Source organism: Calonectris borealis, chromosome 1 (assembly GCF_964195595.1).
Source record: "Calonectris borealis chromosome 1, bCalBor7.hap1.2, whole genome shotgun sequence".
In the NCBI taxonomy this organism is placed as follows: Eukaryota; Metazoa; Chordata; class Aves; order Procellariiformes; family Procellariidae; genus Calonectris; species Calonectris borealis.
In genome coordinates, this window is record NC_134312.1 from 160,153,158 (window position 1) to 160,171,883 (window position 18,726).

The 18,726-nt window shown below is 39.5% G+C and overlaps 1 protein-coding gene across 9 annotated transcripts in view; it reads right to left on the reverse strand.

Annotated features, from left to right (window-relative positions):
- PCCA (propionyl-CoA carboxylase subunit alpha) overlaps window positions 1-18,726 on the reverse strand; it is a 291,279-nt gene that overhangs the window by 25,605 nt on the left and 246,948 nt on the right. The window contains exon 22 of one of the 9 annotated variants that reach the window (XM_075137851.1): window positions 16,711-17,654. The exons of the other annotated variants lie outside the window; for them this stretch is intronic. Coding sequence (XP_074993952.1) covers window positions 17,604-17,654 — 51 coding nt within the window. The 3' untranslated portion in view covers window positions 16,711-17,603. Of the gene's footprint in view, window positions 1-16,710; window positions 17,655-18,726 lie in introns of those variants that run through there. 9 annotated transcript variants of the gene reach the window in all.

Sequence of the window (18,726 nt, forward strand, 5' to 3'; positions counted from 1 at the left end):
CCAAAGAAACACACATAACAAATATATACGTTTATGTGTATCCATGTATATATGGGAGGGCTTAGGGGTGGACAGTCACCCATTTCAAACAAGCAGTATTAATGTACAAACTACTGCTTGCTGCAAGATCAAGTGAATAGCAGAAGAGAATCACGTATTGGTTGACGAAGTGCTTCAATTACTTTGAGAGGAACACAATACACCAAACAGGAGTAAGTAGAGTGATGTTAAAGACAGTATTCACTGTTGCGAAATGACAGTAGAGTTCAACAGTTCAGATTTTGGTCACCAGAGGTACAAAGCCTGTGGATTATCCTCCTTTATCACCGAAAGCTTACAACTTTAAGGAAACACTAGCTATATCTGGCCAACCAAAGGGACCTATGAAATAGAAACAAATGGCAGTAGAAAAAAACCCTGTGTTGACTACTTTGAAATAACACCTCCCAAGTGTGCGGCTAGTTGACATAAATGGAAACGCATTGAGGAAAAGAGCTGTGAAGCTGTGTAACAGTCCTGTTCCTAATCATTAATCACTTTTTTTAGACCATTTAAACTAGCCCATTAGAGCCTGCAGCAAAATGCCAACACTCCCATCACTTGCATGTCAGCAGTGCTGGTGTTAACAGGAGAAAATATATGGTTTCTATGACTGTGCCCCAGTTCTACAGCATTTGCTACCTTTAATTGGAAAAGGCAGTTAAACACAAGGTAAATCATTCCGTTAGCTAAGCTGTTTAATAACACATAATTGATAATGTCAATATGTTACAGTGACATAATGCATCACTTTCATCACTCTTATGCTTCAAATACGGTCAACTTATACTTCAAACATTTACTTTATATCTGCTATTTAATGAAAAACCCAGGGAGAACCGCCCTGAGTACCACGTGTGGAACATACGTACGACACACACCACTGCCTCAACTCATCTGCGGGTTGGTTAGAAACAATGCTTGCAACTTTGTGAAAATGGTTTAGTTATGTCATTAGCCACTTGCTTTTTGTCTCAAAACACCAGAAGTTCCTACTGGAATAATATATATTTCCCTGATAAAATCTGTTGAAAAAGAGCATGAGAAAATTTGCACAAGAAAAAGCAACTACTTGTTTTCTGAAATGTGTCCCAATCCTGCAGTCTTTTGCTTAACTTTTCACATGTAACCAGGCCAGCAGTAGCCATCAGGACTTGTTGTTAGTATAAGGCAAATCACATGTCTAAGTGTTTACAAAATCATACCCCCTAAATATGGAATATGATCTGGAGTAAGAAAAAATATATCTTATCAGCCATGAACAGACAGTGTGGTTAAACATGACCAACCCCATTATACAATACAGTGGTTTTTAACATGTATTAATAGAAAAAAAACCATTTTATTTCTACAAGTATTTTAAATGGGCAAGAACATTTAACCTGTTTATTTATAATAAAAATGTAACCACTGACAAGAACCATGCAATTCTTTCTTCATCACGTAGCAGCGAACACGCAGATGGTTGCAAAATAGGACAGGTTTTTGGTTTTGTTTTTCAAAAAAAAAAATACCCCCTCAAAAAAAACCAAAAACAAACAAACACTCACCACAAACCCCAACCAAAACAAAAAAAAAGTGCAATCAACTTTTAGTGACCACTGTTACAGGAAAAGAAGGTGATGGAGCAGACTCAGTGGTAGCAGGCAAGACAAAGTGTGCTGCCACTTTGAACCTCCATTACCTACATGTAACTGTAATATTTGTTTGCCCTGAGATTTCAATTGTATCATAGAAAAAATGGCTAGGAAGGTTCAGTATTCTGAAAATAAAACTATGCTGCCTCATAAGTTTGCTCTCCTCCTGTTCTTATAATTGGAAAGTAGCTGTAGGTAGTGGTAACGACATCACGACGACCAAGTCTTTAAACATCTTTCAGAGAGAAGTTTGGTTCAAGTGTCCTGGAGTTCACTGTCCGAGGAGAACAGTTACATGGATGTTCAACTAACAAAGGTTGCAGTGAACTGGCCACAGGTGACTACCAAGTTGTAGGTAACTTGTTAGAGTAATGGATTCTCACAACCATAAAAAGCAAGTCCATTGATAATGAACTGCGCAAGGCTCACAAAAGCAACCTGTAGAGTTTGGTTTGACTAGAGACCTGGGTGATGTATGTAAGGTAACGACTTATAAAAAGGGAAAAGCCAACAAAGATGCATAAAACTATAGTACCAATTATATGGCAACCCAACGCCTGTAGGATACTTACTATTTTTCATTTGGGTTAACTACAAATTTGTAAGTTGTTCAGAAAGTTCAGTAAGGAAGTACTTTTTGAAAAGTACTATCTCATTTGGGGCACAATACATCCCCCTCTAGAAAAAAAACCCAACTATTGAGTAGAACTGATTTACAGAAATGTCAAGCAAATGCTGCTTAATTTCTAGACACCAATGTTCTTCCCCCTCTGGGTGGCCAGGGAATAATAAATGTTTGACTCCTCTTCCTTTCAAGCTCAGCACTACTTTTGGCACTCACTTAAATGGAAGAAAAAGTAGAGCACAGAGGCCTTTCATTCACTGTGAGGCTACCTACAACCATACAGAACATTTAGATAGGTCTTATTTTCCACTGACTGCAAAAATGGTTTTAGTCTGTACGTTTCATAGGGAGAAAATTGCAGAGCAAACTGCATTCTTTCACAGCTTACAAAGTTTTTTAATGGTTGGGCAAGCACTGGTTAGAGCTTGGTCTGTTAATTTGCCTTGGAGTGCTTCCAAATACTACTTGGTAAGCCACAGCATCTTTCTGTTTTGTTTTGTACAGCAGGTAGCACAATAACATCTACAACTGGAGAAAAATGTGTGTAGGAAGCCAAGGCCTTTTTACAGAGATTTGATTCCATTTACAAAGCTCTCTGGATTGAAATACGGATTTAGGGAAGTTAACATATGAAGCCCCTTGAACCTGGGCAAGTCCAAGTGCATTTGTAAGGCTGTTGCAAACTCAAAATTCAAAGCAGGAATCTAGCTGGTCACAAGGGGAAGCTGTGAGAAAGAAGTGAGAAGCCATCTAACATGGTGCACCTTTACATCAACTGAGTGATAATCTCATCCATACGTCTTCCTGCCAGACACCCTGCTCTCACACCACAGTAATTACACAGCCTGGCAACTGATTTAGGGGTTTTAGCACCATTACTGTTCAGGTTAGAGATAGAGAGGCTTTAAATCCTGGATCTTGTTTCTGTCAGTAGAATCATAGAATCATTAAGGTTGGAAAAGACCTCTAAGATCATCAAGTCCAACCATCAACCCAATACACCATGCCTACTAAACCATGTCCCTAAGCGCCTCACCTACACGTCTTTTAAATACTTCCAGGGATGATGACTCAACCACTTCCCTGGGCAGCCTGTTCCAAGGCCTGACCACTCTTTCAGTAAAGAAATTTTTCCTAACGTCCAATCTAAACCTCCCTTGGTGCAACCTCAGGCCATTTCCTCTCGTCCTATCGCTAGTTACTTGGCAGAAGAGACCAACACCCACCTCACTACAACCTCCTTCCAGGTAGTTGTAGAGCGCAATGAGGTCTCCCCTCAGCCTCCTCATCTCCAGACTAAACAGTCCCGGTTCCCTCAGCCGCTCCTCATAAGACTTGTGCTCCAGGCCCTTCACCAGCTTCATTGCCCTTCTCTGGGCACGCTTCAGCACCTCAATGTCCTTCTTGTAGTGAGGGGCCCAAAACTGAACACAGTATTCGAGGCGCGGCCTCACCAGTGCCGAGGACAGGGGCACGATCACCTCCCTACTCCTGCTGGCCACACTATTTCTGATACAGGCCAGGATGCCATTGGCCTTCTTGGCCACCTGGGCACACTGCCGGCTCATGTTCAGCCGGCTGTCAATCAGCACCCCCAGGTCCTTTTCCTCCGGGCGGCTTTCCAGCCACTCTTCCCCAAGCCTGTAGCGTTGCCTGGGGTTGTTGTGGCCCAAGTGCAGGACCCGGCACTTGGCCTTGTTGAACCTCATACAGTTGGCCTCGGCCCATCGATCCAGCCTGTCCAGGTCCCTCTGCAGAGCCTTCCTACCCTCCAGCAGATCAACACTCCTGCCCAACTTGGTGTCGTCTGCAAACTTACTGAGGGAGCACTCAATCCCCTCGTCCAGATCATCGATAAAGATATTGAACAAGACCAGCCCCAAAACTGAGCCCTGGGGAACACCGCTCGTGACCGGCCGCCAACTGGATTTAACTCCGTTCACCACAACTCTCTGGGCTCGGCCATCCAGCCAGTTTTTTACCCAGCAAAGAGTGCACCTGTCTAAGCCGTGAGCCACCAGCTTCTCTAGGAGAATGCTGTGGGAGACAGTGTCAAAGGCTTTACTGAAGTCCAGGTAGACCACATCCACAGCTTTTCCCTCATCCATGAGGCGGGTCACCTGGTCACAGAAGGAGATCAGGTTGGTCAAGCAGCACCTGCCTTCCATGAACCCGTGCTGGCTGGGCCCTCTTCCCCTGATTGTCCCACACATGGCTTGTGAGCACCCTCAAACCGAACCGCTCCATAATCTTCCCCGGCACCGAGGTCAGGCTGACCGGCCTGTAGTTCCCCGGATCCTCCTTCCGGCCCTTCTTGTAGATGGGCGTCACATTGGCGAGCCTCCAGTCATCCGGGACCTCCCCAGTTAACCAGGACTGCTGGTAAATGATGGAGAGTGGCTTGGCAAGCTCCTCCGCCAGCTCCCTCAGTACCCTTGGGTGGATCCCATCCGGCCCCATAGACTTGTGAGCGTCCAGGTGGCGTAGCAGGTCGTTAACTGCTTCCTCTTGGATTATGGGGGGTTTATCCTGCTCACCATCCCTGTCTTCCAGCTCAGGCAGCTGAGTACCCTGAGGATCACTGCTCTGACTATTAAAGACTGAGGCAAAGAAGGCATTAAGTACCTCAGCCTTATCTTCCTCCTTGGTGGCAACATCCCCCCCCTTCCCCGCATCCAATAGAGGATGGAGATTCTCCTTGGCTCTCCTTTTGTCATTAATACACTTGTAAAAACATTTTTTGTTGTCTCTCACGACAGTGGCCAGGTTGAGTTCTAGCCGGGCTTTTGCCTTTCTGATTTCCTCTCTACACGACCTAATGAGATCCCTGCACTCTTCTTGAGTTGCCTGCCCCTTCTTCCACAAGTGATAAACTCTCCTTTTTTTCCTGAGTCCCAGCCAGAGCTCCCCATTCAGCCAGGCCATCTTCCCCGCCCGTTCTTCTTACGGCACATGGGGACAGCCCGCTCCTGCGCCTTTAAGACTTCCTTCTTGAAGGAAGTCTTCCTGGATCCCTTTGCCCTGTAGTAGTGCCACTGATTTCAGTAAGTTCATGCTTTCACCCAAGATACTTCAGTGAGAACTTTCAAATCAGTAAGAACTAAGTGAGTTGCTACACTGCATGTTAATATGGACATATCTGCCCGGGAAAAAAAATGTTTGTTTGAAAAATGAATCCCTCATCCTTACCCATCTTCTTCAGGGTGGGGCTGGTGAAAAACTACCAAATAATACAGGGAAAGTTGTGCTCTACTTTTTCATTCCTCAGTTTAAGGAAACTTAGTTTTTATTTCAGATGCAATAAAATTAACAAAAAAGACTGATGGTAAGCTTATGAAAATCCACAAAAACTCTATAAATTTTATGATCTGTAATAAAACAGTTGCTAATTATGTTTCTTAATTATTCTGAATACTAAATCATCACGAAAGTCTCAGCAACAGCGCAGCTACAGCACCAGTATTATACCTGTTTCCTACCATTAAATTTCCAGGGATCATTTCATGGCATTAGGATGGATATCTACATTAGCAATTGATGCACATTCTCTAATCTTTGTAATTCAGAAATACATGGTGTTGCATCTACGATTACTAGCAGCACTATTCATGTAGGACTTAAAAAGCTCTTTTACATTACAGACTAGTGTTTTTATAATTCAAACCTTACACGACAATCTTTGCTAATATCTAAGGGCTAAATCCAATAAAAGACTTGCATACCCAAAGCAGGATACTTAGGCAGAATTGAAGCACCTAAATCCAAAATGGCAATACAACCCCCTGATTATCTGTCACTTAATACTGAAGGTACTTATATTTTATCCTCCACCCTGGTTCAAAATACATGTTTTGAGTTCTGCTGCTGCACCTCCTCAGAACCAAGTAATATAGCTACTTCCTTCTTCAAGCCCAGATGTGACCCAGAAGTTAGGAAAGCAGGGTCCAGTTCTGCTGCAGGGACCATTTCTACATTTTTCTTTCAACTGACGTTGCATATCATACATAAAATATTGCAGAGCAGACAGAAAAAAAATAGAAAATTTGAGATCAAATGGATAGTAAAAATTGAAAAAAAGAAAACTCTCAAAGACTAGCCTCTTATTTTCAGCTTTAAGCACTCATGTAGTTAAACATATCCCTTATGTGTGCTGATGAATTGGAGCAGCTATTTCAAAAACAGGCTTACATTGATAAATACTTCACTCACACAGATACAAAGTTAATAATTGTCAAATACTCCTTAGACAATTTATGACTGAGCTGTCTTAGCCCAAAGCCATAACACTCACTTAAGAGGCTCGGGTAAGAAGTGAGTCCTGGGAGTCATTTACCAGTGAACAGCAACATTATTCAGTGGATTTGGAACTGGGGATGAAGTGATGAACATCACCGTATCCAATTATGCTTGATAGGGCAGCAGAATGCAATCACCCAAATGAAGATTGGACTAGAACACCTCAGTTAACAACTTGTAACCAGCCCCCCAAAGTTATTAGTGTGTGAGCTTTGGCCACTACTTCATAATTGATTTAACCTCTGTGCTCGGGGCAATATTTTGAAGTTGTTGGTTAAAGTGATTCAGTATTTATTTTTTTTAATTAGACTAAGTTTTTGTGAGGCATTCAGAGCACGGAGCATATTGATCTCCGTATTTTCATCTCTGCTCCTGACTCAATTTTTGACGTAACAATTAAAGGATCACGTGAAACTGTTTCAGACACTCATAATGAACACAGTGGAGAAAGAAAGCTTAGGAATATTTCTTTAAATGCAAATGAAACTCAAAGATAACGGACTTTGAATAAATATTTTATCAATCCTACTCTTCACTGAACGATCATTTTTTATGCCATGGGAAATATATTTGCAATTGCCATTATAGGATTTCTTTTAGAGATACATTTTATATGTCTGTTCTATCTTATTATGTATCTAAAGTATGTTTATTTCTCACACCAGCATTTTTCTGAGTGTAATCCATCAGAATGATTGCTCAGACAACCTACAGTAGATTTGGACTATGACATTTGCAGCTTCTACTGGTTTAGGCCCAAGAGCTATTTTCCAGGGTCACCAGGCACACCAGGAAAGCATCAGGATAACCTGCATGTTTCTTCCTAACGTTATACCGAGTATTGAGAGTATTGTGATGGATAAAATCAGTACTAGTTATTTCCAGTCTTACAAATCTTTTCTTCTCTTCGTCCTCATTTTACTCTGCACAGCAATGCTCAGGAATTTTGATATCTAGTTCCCAGAGCAGGGTTGCTGAGAAGATGCAAGTACCTTTACTTAAACAGCTGTGAAACCTATTTTAGGTGTCCTGAGGACACTTAGAAGGTTACTGGAACTTAAGCTTCCTGGATCACTTTCTTTGACTCAGACACCTAAATTGCACTTGAATCTTGCTGTAGGTGCCAAAATAGGCACTTGACCCCCTCTGGACCTCTAAGCCTGATGCCTAAAGACATCTGAATATATGATACTGAAGTACTGTTGTCAAAAAAAGGTATATATAATCATACCAATGTTTATGTCCATTTCTGTAACATTGATTAGTGGTAATTATTCATCTACCTTCATTTCTCTGTGGATTACTTTCTACAGACAAATTTCACTCAAGATAAAATTGTATCCACCAGTTACAGTCACATGGCTCACATCCTCTGCCTCCTTTTCAAATACAGACAACCATTTTTATTCCTCCAGCTCTTTTGACCTCACTACTCTTTCCAAAAGTGTTGAATTCGAGATAGCTGTTCAACCAACTACAACTTGGTTGCAAGTTATTTGATCTTAAATATTTAAAATGAGACAAGGGTCACAGGGCACTGGCAGAATTCTCAGTGTCTCCTGCTCTCTTCATATGGTATGTGATAATCGATAACTTATTTTCTCATATACTAAGACTTCAAGATTAATTGTACAGCCTATGAAGACAATGTTTGGGGTATATGATCAATGACTAAATCTCGGTTGCATGGTTGCCTGTAATCCAAAAAGGGTTCCCTGTTTCACAGTTTCATTGCTTTAGCTGCTGCTGTTGAACAACTTTACCGTAATACAGTTCATTATCATTATAGGGGAATAGATGCAAGAGCAACTGCGAGGCTATCTCCATGGTTTACTCATGTTTGTGGTAGTTGTGCTTATTGCACTTGTCCTTCCTTGCTACTCTTTCATAGAGCCAACAACTTGAAAGATGATCAAGCAAAAAGGTATAATCAACACAACTCCCTTCTCCTGTTCCTGATTATTTGCTTATCTTGGAAGATAAGGAGTTTTGACAGCAGAGTACATTAGTCAGAATAATATTTGAAGCTTCAAAATCTGCTGACCTACAACATAACCAAGGACCTGGTTTGCTGCAGTCAGTGAAGACCATAGTTCCACTTAGAGAGTGTCAGAGGATTTCGTACAAATTGGGATTCTACTTTAAGATCGATTACAGGCATTGGATTTCTCTTCCTCCTTTAATATAAAATAAAACCAAAATGTGTTTACTGCCATTATGGAGGGGTAACCTTGCTAAAGCTTGCAGCTGTAACTTGCCTCATGATATCATATTATTAGATGACCTTCACTGTTTATATAGTCGATAGAACATAATGAAATGACTTCATAGAATCAAATTAATTTCTCCCATGCCATATTCATTTTAAAATAGAATCAATATTATTTACCCTACCTGACAATAATGCCCCATGCTTCACATAAGATTGATTCAATACCAGCAGGTAGTTATCAATGAATGCACTTTGCTGTGGTAAATGAACACAATCGATACTCAGAAATGTGAGTTTTCTGGCATATGACTGAATTGTAACTGAAGTGAAGGCTGAGTTTTGTTCAGGTCTTTTTACCTCTTCTTTTAGGTTTCATATAAGGAGAACCTGAATTTCATAGTTAGCACCAGCACAGTAACCATCTGAAAAATTACCAGACAGCACCACTGCACATTGAACATCATTATCCTCTGACAAGGTTATGCCGCACGAGATAGCAGACAGAAAAAAGTAAAACTCAAGAAAGAAACATCAGAAATTCTCAGCATTTCTTGAAAAACATGATTGTTTGAACTCTTAAGCATCATGTGAGTATCATGTAAAAGACAACTCTGTATTGTGAAGGGCACATAGTATGAATTTCAATTTGTTCTGTTCAAAACAGAGTAAGAAAGAAAAGCTAGAGTTCTTGAAGGAAATCCCAAGACATCATTTTTCATTTAGAAAAAATACATGAATATAATATCAGTTAATATAAGCTAAGAATCATTTTAAGTTATATTACATACATTGAAAACAAACCTAATGTCAACAAGATTGACATAACTTCTCTGTTAACTTCAAAATGAACTAAAAATAGGGACTTTCGCAAAGTCATTTCATTTACGTCAATTTTAAAGTAAAATGTGTGAAAATGAGATTTTAGAAGACATTAAAGATACGGGTGACCGTGACCACTCCCTTTCAGTGGGAGCTGGTCTTCTTGTTGCTCTTTCTCCCTTATAAAATGTGTCCTTGAATTCCCACAATCCTTCAGCTTTTTAATCTTTTTAAGGCAGTCCTCATTTTTCCTAGAGTAACTTAACCTAGCTTGCACTATTTCTGAAGTCATGCTGCACCAGTCATTTTCCCAGCTACCAAGGCACGACTCCCTCTTTCTAGCAAGTTCCTCAACCTTTACATGTACTGAGCAATCCCTCTTTTACTTTACAGAAAATTCTAGGAAGTACACTGAAGAAAAGCCCTTCCATAGCACACTTGATCTCATGTTTTACTACTGATTCAGTATTCAGATATTCTTTGTGTAAGAACCAAGAAAAAAAAGCAGAATGCTTTAGAATAACATTGGCACATTTTTATATATTTACTGAGAGGTGAACAGTCCTTACAGTTGATCTTTCAGAAGTCAACTACAACTTCATGGCTTTTTTATACATGCATTTTAAGACTGAAGTTGACTTTCTTGAAAAAACTGTGATTTCACGAAAATCTGAAGTAGATCCTTTCCATAAAAAAAAAAAAATCTGATAATATATAACATCTATCGTTTTGATGTCTGCTTGCAAAAAATACAGCATGCGTCATACATCTTTCCTTCCCTTTACCTGTTTCATAAAAACATCCTTATGTCAACCATAATCTACCACAATTCTCCCCAAAATAGCATAAACACTCTATCTAGCTTCACAGAATAAAGATAAAACTGAATTACAATTAACAATCTGCACTTAAAATTATTTCCCCTAAAATATTAAGCCACAAGCAGAAGAGAAGTTTCCATAATTTACATTTCAAGTGCCCATAATGACAAACAGTAATCAATACAACATATGTTCAATGCAGAAGACCTACTGTAATTGCTGGAGTCCACAAAACTGAAAGTTTGCCAGTGGGACAGTGAGGCAATTCAACATGTAGCAGTCAACAACAACAACCACAAAGGACTATTTTTCTTTTCTCTGCTCTTTTTTCTTTTTGTTTCTATTCCTCTCAGCCTCATTTTCCCAACATTTGACTATTTAATTTGAAATACCAGTTATTAACTGTCTTTAGAATTCCACTAATTGATTTAACATTCACATCGACAAAGTTACATACAGGGGGAAAAAACAAGTTAAGTTTCCCTATTACCTGCAGAACCTTACTACCCAAACACACAAAGTGCAATCATCATCTGATTCATTTATATTTACATTAAACTGTTTCCTTTTTATCACCTAAGTTTAATCTTTATAAACAATATTTATATATAAGCATATAAATCTACACTGTGTGTGTATAAATTATATATACATATTTACATGTGTGCATATACATATTTACATAAGTAGATATACACGTAAGAATTTAGTTCTGGTTTTAGGCTTATAAAACCTTTTATCTTACAGTTGTAAGTTCTTTCCTGTGCAAGAATGTATTTAAGGGGGGGTTAAGTTGAGGGGGGTTTATTGTGGTCAGCAACATGAAACATAGAAAAAAACAAGGCTTTCTCTTGTTCTCATACATTTTGAAAGGCATCCTAAAGGAAATTTTGTTCTTCGATTAAAGTATTAGATAGTATATCACACATTAAAGAGAAACTGTTAGTAATGCTCCCAGTAAATTCTAAGCTCTAACCGAAACTTCCTGTAACATCTCACCTAGCGTTAGGGGTGAGGTTCAGGTACCATTGCCATTTTGGATGCTTTAAGGTGTCCCATCTGGCTTCTGCGTGCTGCTCTAGAAAACTACAGGGCACCTGCAGGTCCTGCGTTATAGCTGTCAGCTCCCTATAGATTTCTTGGGTACATTATACGCATGAAAGTTAGATATCAAAGTTTGAACACGGGAACTTTGACCCCTTTACAGTCCCCTCTACAGACCAAGCAGAGAAGCACATGGAAGAGAATCGCCCCTGGAAGTGCCTGATTCTCTCTACTGACTGACTCTAATCTCAGATTGCGATGTGTAATGTTTGGCCGCTTCCATTAGGGCAGGTGAAAGTCAGAGTGCTGTTCTTTTCAGTTCTGGAAAATGCTGTCCTTGATTCAGGAAACATTAGCAAAAGAGACACGGGACAGAAAAACACAACTACATTCTCCTTTAAAAGGAAGCACAGCTATGTAGTTTTATCACAGTGGGATAATGGGAACAACCTCTCCACAAAAGGCCCTTCTGTGGAAAAACAAAAATGAGGCGAGTCACTGTTTCATAAATTTGCTGGTTGATGGCTGGGAGGGAGTTTCACAGCTTTCCTCCATGGCAATTGAGTTTGCTTAAGACAAAATACAAACAGCTTCTGAATTTTCTACAGGCAGTTTATCTAAAGAAAGACATTACTGGACCTGGAGATATGGAAAGGACCCCGGACTGTGGGGCTGGCAGATAAGGACTCATCCACAAGGTATACACCAAAGACTTTTGCATAGTCTTTGAGTAAGGAGGAGCTTGTAGGAGTGGGGCAGAAGCTTGGCAGAATGTGAGCATGTTCACACATGGTGAAGGAGAACAGGGCTGAAAGGGCCCATGGTGATAACAAGGCATAATTTTCGTCGAGCTTCTTGGCAGTCCTGGTCATCACTGCAGTGTACATCCCCTCCCTTCAAACAACTGCTTGAAGTGCAAAGGATTTGTCTGAGTGGCATGGTAGCATAAATACACAAGTGACCATATATTATTTCTGATTCGAGCAATACATCATTTACTCACTGCTCAACATGGAATTCCAAACAGGCAAGTTTAATCATTTTAATTTCCAGTTATTTTACCCACTTTACTAATTACCATTACAGCACTGATTAGTTTGTAATAGTTATTCATTAGCTGTAAGTTGAACAAGAGCTGATTTGAGGTAATTGCTTCCTTGACACATTCTGGGGACTAAGTATTTCATAGCCATCGGATAACGACTCTGACGAAATGCCCGGTCAATAGCAAAGACTCAAAGAATCAGTGGTGAAGCTCTAAAATATTCTCAGAATCACCTCTACTTTTCTGCATGTGGATTATTTGGTTAAAGCAGCTTTCCTCCTTAAAGCAACTAAGGATGTTACTGTAGATCACACATTATGGAATAGAAAAACAGACTTTGAGACAGCTCAGTATTATGCCTTACATACTTTGTCTTGGAGAAAGACTGTATTTTGCCTATCTGCGGCCCTTCTTACAAGTGATTACAATATCTTGTTTCTGGAGAACTGTTATTTGTCCTTGCACTCAGCTTTCTCCTCCTTATCCCATTGATTCTCAGTGACAAAAACATCCTCCTCATAGACAAAATCACATGCAAGGAGAATATTTCTTGTTTCATTGGATTGGAGTTGTGGTTGGAAATACAGGATATTTCATAGGGAAAACATTGAAATCGGGGCCAGAGGATGTGTCTCTGAAGCATCCCCATGCATCTTCCTCATCCTCCTAGGCCCATTTGCATGTTTAGTTTTCTCTTGCCATTTTGTTAGGGACTGCATTTTGGACCTCAACCTTGAGGAAGCATTGATCAAGCCCCATCATTCTTACCACCTACCATTTTAACTGGAAAGCAAGTGCAGGATACAAGAAGAGATACACTCCTAGAGACAGGATATTGATTCCTTTTTCTGCTGAGCAGTAATTTGTTATCCATGGGATATTCTTTTATCCACTTGCGGAAATTCATGGAAATTTCTGACTTTGATGTGGCCAAATAAACAGGGTGTGCAGCCCTCGGACTCATCCCAATAAATCTCCAATTGGAGCGAGCTGCTCTAGTTACATTCCAGATCTTAAATACCAGATGTGATCTCAGGAAAATGTATTATCAGGGAGGACTGAGTTAAACCCTGTTAAAAACTGTCAATATTCAATCATCTAAGAGCATGGGTGAAGTGAAGGTAATTTCCAGCAAATTTCCTTGCTTTTACTGCTCAGCTCTCTTCAAAGTCCTGTCACTTACAGTTTTGGCTACAATGGGCTACAAATTGAAGACTGGAGCTTGGCAATTCTGCTTCATGAACCTTACCTTAAAGATTGAATGGTTTTGTTTTCAGATCCAGACTGTGCCCCCAAAGATGGGAACTCACACTGAGGGACAAATATGAGGCTTAGAAGGATGGCAGCAACATTACACTACTCCCTCAAATGATTTTAAATGACTCAGAATTAAAAACAATGGAAGAAAACAGAACAGTAGCTTACTTCATATGCCCAGAACTAGAAAATCTAAGATGTAATTATTTGGGAAACACCCAAGCTTTTTCCTTTAAGCCTTGAGTCATTTCTTTGCTTGATGGAACACAAATACAAAGCACAACATTTAGCCGAAACAAAACAATACACAAATACCAAAATGGATACAGAACAGGTCAGAAGAGCTTCAAACGGGAATGGGTTTTCTTATAGCTAATCATGACACTGAGGACAGATCAAATGACCTCCCAATATATCTTGTACTCTATAAAACTTTAACAATGCTTGAAAAAAACATAGGTGGTGAGGGAAGATGGAAGTGAAGAATTTACTTTAGACGCCTTTCTTAGCAACTTCTATTTTTACATTATCTGATCTGTCACCTTTGCTCATCACCCAAAATAATACCGACACCCCTCCTCCCCTGCCAAAGTCATCCCCTCAAGTTCCACAATGAGTTCCATTGATTTTTGAGACATATTGTCAACTACCTAATAATTTAACTGGTGGCACAGCTCTTTTGGTTGAAGCTTCAGTTTCCCAAACAAAAGCTAACCACCTGAGACCACAGAGGACAGGATATGAGCTACTTATAGCAACACTGGACCAGTGAACAAGAATAGCAGGAAAGCTGCTTATTTTATTTTTTTTTTCTCCAGCAAAGGCCTTTGAAGTAAACTATTTATTAAACATTATAATACTCGAAACAAAAATCTTTGAAGGCAGGTTATCCTCCTCTGCACCATGTCCCGTTGTGAATGAATTGCTTCCTTTTCCTTTTTGGATTTTTTTCACTTGTGAAACTGACACTCAAATTGTTCTCTTAAGCTACTTGGGTGAGCCCTTGCCTTTGCCGAGAGGAATAATCCATCCATCAACAAAGGGATCATTAAAAATATTTGTAACTCAAACTACTGCAATATCACCGCACTGTAAGCAGCCACCCTGTTCATCAGGCAGTGTTATATAAATACAATAAATAAGTTCCTTGTGCACAGAAAAATAGTATCGATTAATAAGTAATGATACAGCCAGATCATTTGAAACACAAACAAGCGGTCTAACAGCTAGACTTAATTTTTCACTTTTTTAATTAAAAACAAGTAAATTCTCCCCACTAACCCTGTTACTGATGAGTACACATGCGTTTTTTTCTTTGTTCTTCTGATTAAAACATTTATCTCTCTCCCTCTCTGTTGTTGAAAGAATTCATTTTTCTCTATAGTATCACCAAGATCATTGGGAGTTTCAAAACCAGACTTAGACAATTGCCTTTTCAAATACACATATTTTAGCTGCAGAGACAGAACTGTCACACATTACACTGCATTTGCATCTTTGAAAATCTGGCACTGATATGCAGTGAAGAAGGGGACTGCTCTGAAACAATCGCTCAGAACCATCTGAGCCAGAGAAATTCTCTGGCCAAAGCCTGGGAAATAATCAGAAGTGAACTGAAATTCCCACTGGCCCACCGTGCATGCCTACATACTAAAGATGTCACTGGCAAGCTACAGACAAATTCACATTAAAAAAGGTCTTAATAATCCTCCATTGAGAGAAATAACTTACTCCAAGCGAGTGGAGAAACCTGGACTATCAATATCCTGTTTTCTGAAAGACGGAAGAATTTGCAACTTCCACTGATTTGCATGGAAGTAATAGTGATCTACCACCTCTAAAAATCTAATCACAAAAATATGACTCAGAGTTCCTCAGTATTTTCGTAACTAAGGAGCAGACCCAGCCTTTATTCATACAAAATAAGGCACTCTTCACCGAGTAGGCACGTTTTCTCCATTTGTTCTGCCTTCTGCTTTCAGGTGCAACCTGGCACGCGTACAAGTGATGATCAAGCACTAAGAATTTTCAATCATTTTCTTCCCCATCTCTGAAACATTTGTCCATCTGACAATATATTTCCATTATATGTCATATTTTCGCATTTCACTTTCCACAAACACCTATGAGCAATTTTTAAAACATGTATAAGGAGTTTTGATGGGTTTTTTTAATCAAAGCAAAGCTCTCCTTGCTCTCCAGTAAAATGCTTTCTTGGGTATGGAGGTATTTTAGATGCCTCCCACTTGAAGTCTGTCACTGCTAACTAGCTTTAATTTATCTGTGCTACTATTTGATTTATACTAGTGAGCAAGTGACTCATTTTATATTCCCACCAGGCTAAGCTGAAATTCAGTAGACTTATTCAATTCCATGGTACTGACTTTTGAAGAACAAAGAATCCATCCTTTAACCATTTTTCTTGCTATTGGAGGGCATCACATGCCTGTAGCCATGTTATTGCCTCTACCATAAGGACGTAGTGTCAAGAAGCTGGATAAATGACACATATTTGTAAAATTTGTACTAGTGGCAAGTTCTGGAGAACTTGGAGAAGGATTGTCTCCGGTGGGGAAAAACAGAGTGTAAGTTCATAATTTGCTGGAGATTTTACAGGCTTTCTATGGAACTGAAGTGCAGAGATGGCTCTGAAAATAAACTGTTATAAATGAAGAAAGATTACTCAGGCATTCATAATTCTGTTACTTATGAATCCTTATTCACATGCAAATTACTGGGAAAAACAGTACATAAACTGGAGGGTGTGTCCTATTTTCCTCTGACTAATTGAGCTCACTCAAATAGGTTTTGAGTAGGGAACAAAAACTATAACGAACATAGCTAAATGATGGATCAAGATAAGAAGTCTATACAGATCTCAGCTCATAAAAGCAAGTCAGTATTTTAAGTGCTTTTTAAGTCACATTTTAAGTGCTTTCAAGGATAAAGACACGCTGAATCATACACTTTAGCACTTTCCTAAGGGCCTTAAATGTGTCAGCAGCCTCTAGTTCTACCAGCTCTGAGGCATAGTTAATCGTCTGGAGTCACTCTTCTCAATGGACAACTTCAGTCGTTCCATTCCCAAATCTTTTAAAAAGCTTAGGAAGTTATTTGGAGAAATTGCTGATTTATTTTTAGTGACCTCAGGAACAGCCATAAGATTAAAACTCTTCAGTTCCTCTGTCAAATTGCTTCGCTTCAAAATTCAGTAAGACTATGAGTCAAAGGGAGGAGGAGGTCGTTGTCAGCTCTTGCTTCCCCAGGACTCTTCCTCTCTGAAGATTTTTCAGCAGTTTGCCTTCACACCTCCAGGTAGAATTGGATCTCATTCATGAGTTCCCCCATAACATGCCCCATTTGTTCCAACTATTTAAATCCGAGCCTGAATTTCAGAGTCAACTCGCCCTCTGGCAACACAGGCCCAAAATGAATAAGGAAGAGGTGAAACAAAGAAATTAATAAAAGATTTCCATGATTTCTCAAAGATCACTCAATTAAGTTTCACAAGAAATTAACTAAATGTTGTATTGGTATAGCAGATTTCAATATCTTTTTAATTTACAATGCTGAATTAATTTTTACAACTTTTTTTGTCTTTCCATTTTTGTTACAAATAAAAAGTTTTTGGCTATTACATTAAAAAACACTTTTCCAGCCATGCGTTGAGCTGCCAACAAGAGCTGCAGTTTACTTCTTCTGCCAACAAGAGCTGCACTTCTTCAAACACCACAAAGAGTGGTATGTGTCCTTACGTGTCAAAACTTTCAATCAAGTTTTGCTCATCTTTCCAACTTCTTTGCAATCCTCACTGAATCAGCTGCAAAGCCATTGCATGTTCAGTAACCACGGTCTGGAACTGCCATGGGAAGGAGGCAGGCATTCAGGGAAAATCAGAGGGCAAACTGGGGACCAGGCAAAAGTAATTTGCAATTAATAAAGTAGCTACTAGAAAGAAGTTTCATTCATACTTTTAGCTTTGTTGGTTAGATCAATTAGAGATACTCTCCTAGTAATGTAAGCAGAATCTGGGCCTTAATATGCATACACCTTTGGAAAATCCTTTCAAGTGTATGAAAAAGAGCTTTGAAATAAAGGCAAAACCAGCTCATTACATCATTTTCAGACACCATTTATATCAGCGAGTGCCATCTCCAAGATTCATAATAGCATGATTTTATTAATTCTCATAAACCTGATTTTGCATTCAGGCAGTCAACATGATTTTAAGTGCCAATATCTCAACCTGAAAGTCAGCAAAATATAAAATAACATCAGTAGAATATTAAAATCTCCCACTGAGATAAATAGAAATATGAAGGTTCAGACAGAGCCAAATAGATTAGTGCTCACTTCCTACTCATTATGTGCTTTCAGCTAGCACAGTACAGTTTTATAATTTGATGGAAAAAAATTATACTTTTTAGCTATTTTCCAGCCTGACTTTCTAAGGCTGCTCCTCCCTTTAAAAATGGCATAGTATTATTACCCATAAAATAAAACTATGGCTACACAACAAGCTCAGTTCAATGATGTCCATGTTGCTGGGATATATATTCTTTTCTCAAAACAAGTCTTGGGAGGAACACCGAAAACCAGGCAGGGGAAAAAGTGTGGGGAGGGAAGGGGAGATTGTTCTTTAGCATCCTCCTTACTTCAGAACTTATTTGTAGTTCAGAATGGAGTCAAATGTCATATCGGCAATTAAACTTTGACTTCTACTAGAGCAATATTAATGTGGAGCGAGTCCCAGAGCAGCACTGCCCAGCCCTGCGCTTGGGGTTAGCTCCAGTGCTAAACAGCACGTTGCTGACCGACACAGGAAATCCCTCTCCTGTTCCTTGAGTTGAACTGAAGGGCTGGCATAAAAAAAATGTCCAAAGTATTAACAGCAACAAAAACTACAGGCTTGGAGCCAGATTTCAAAGGCA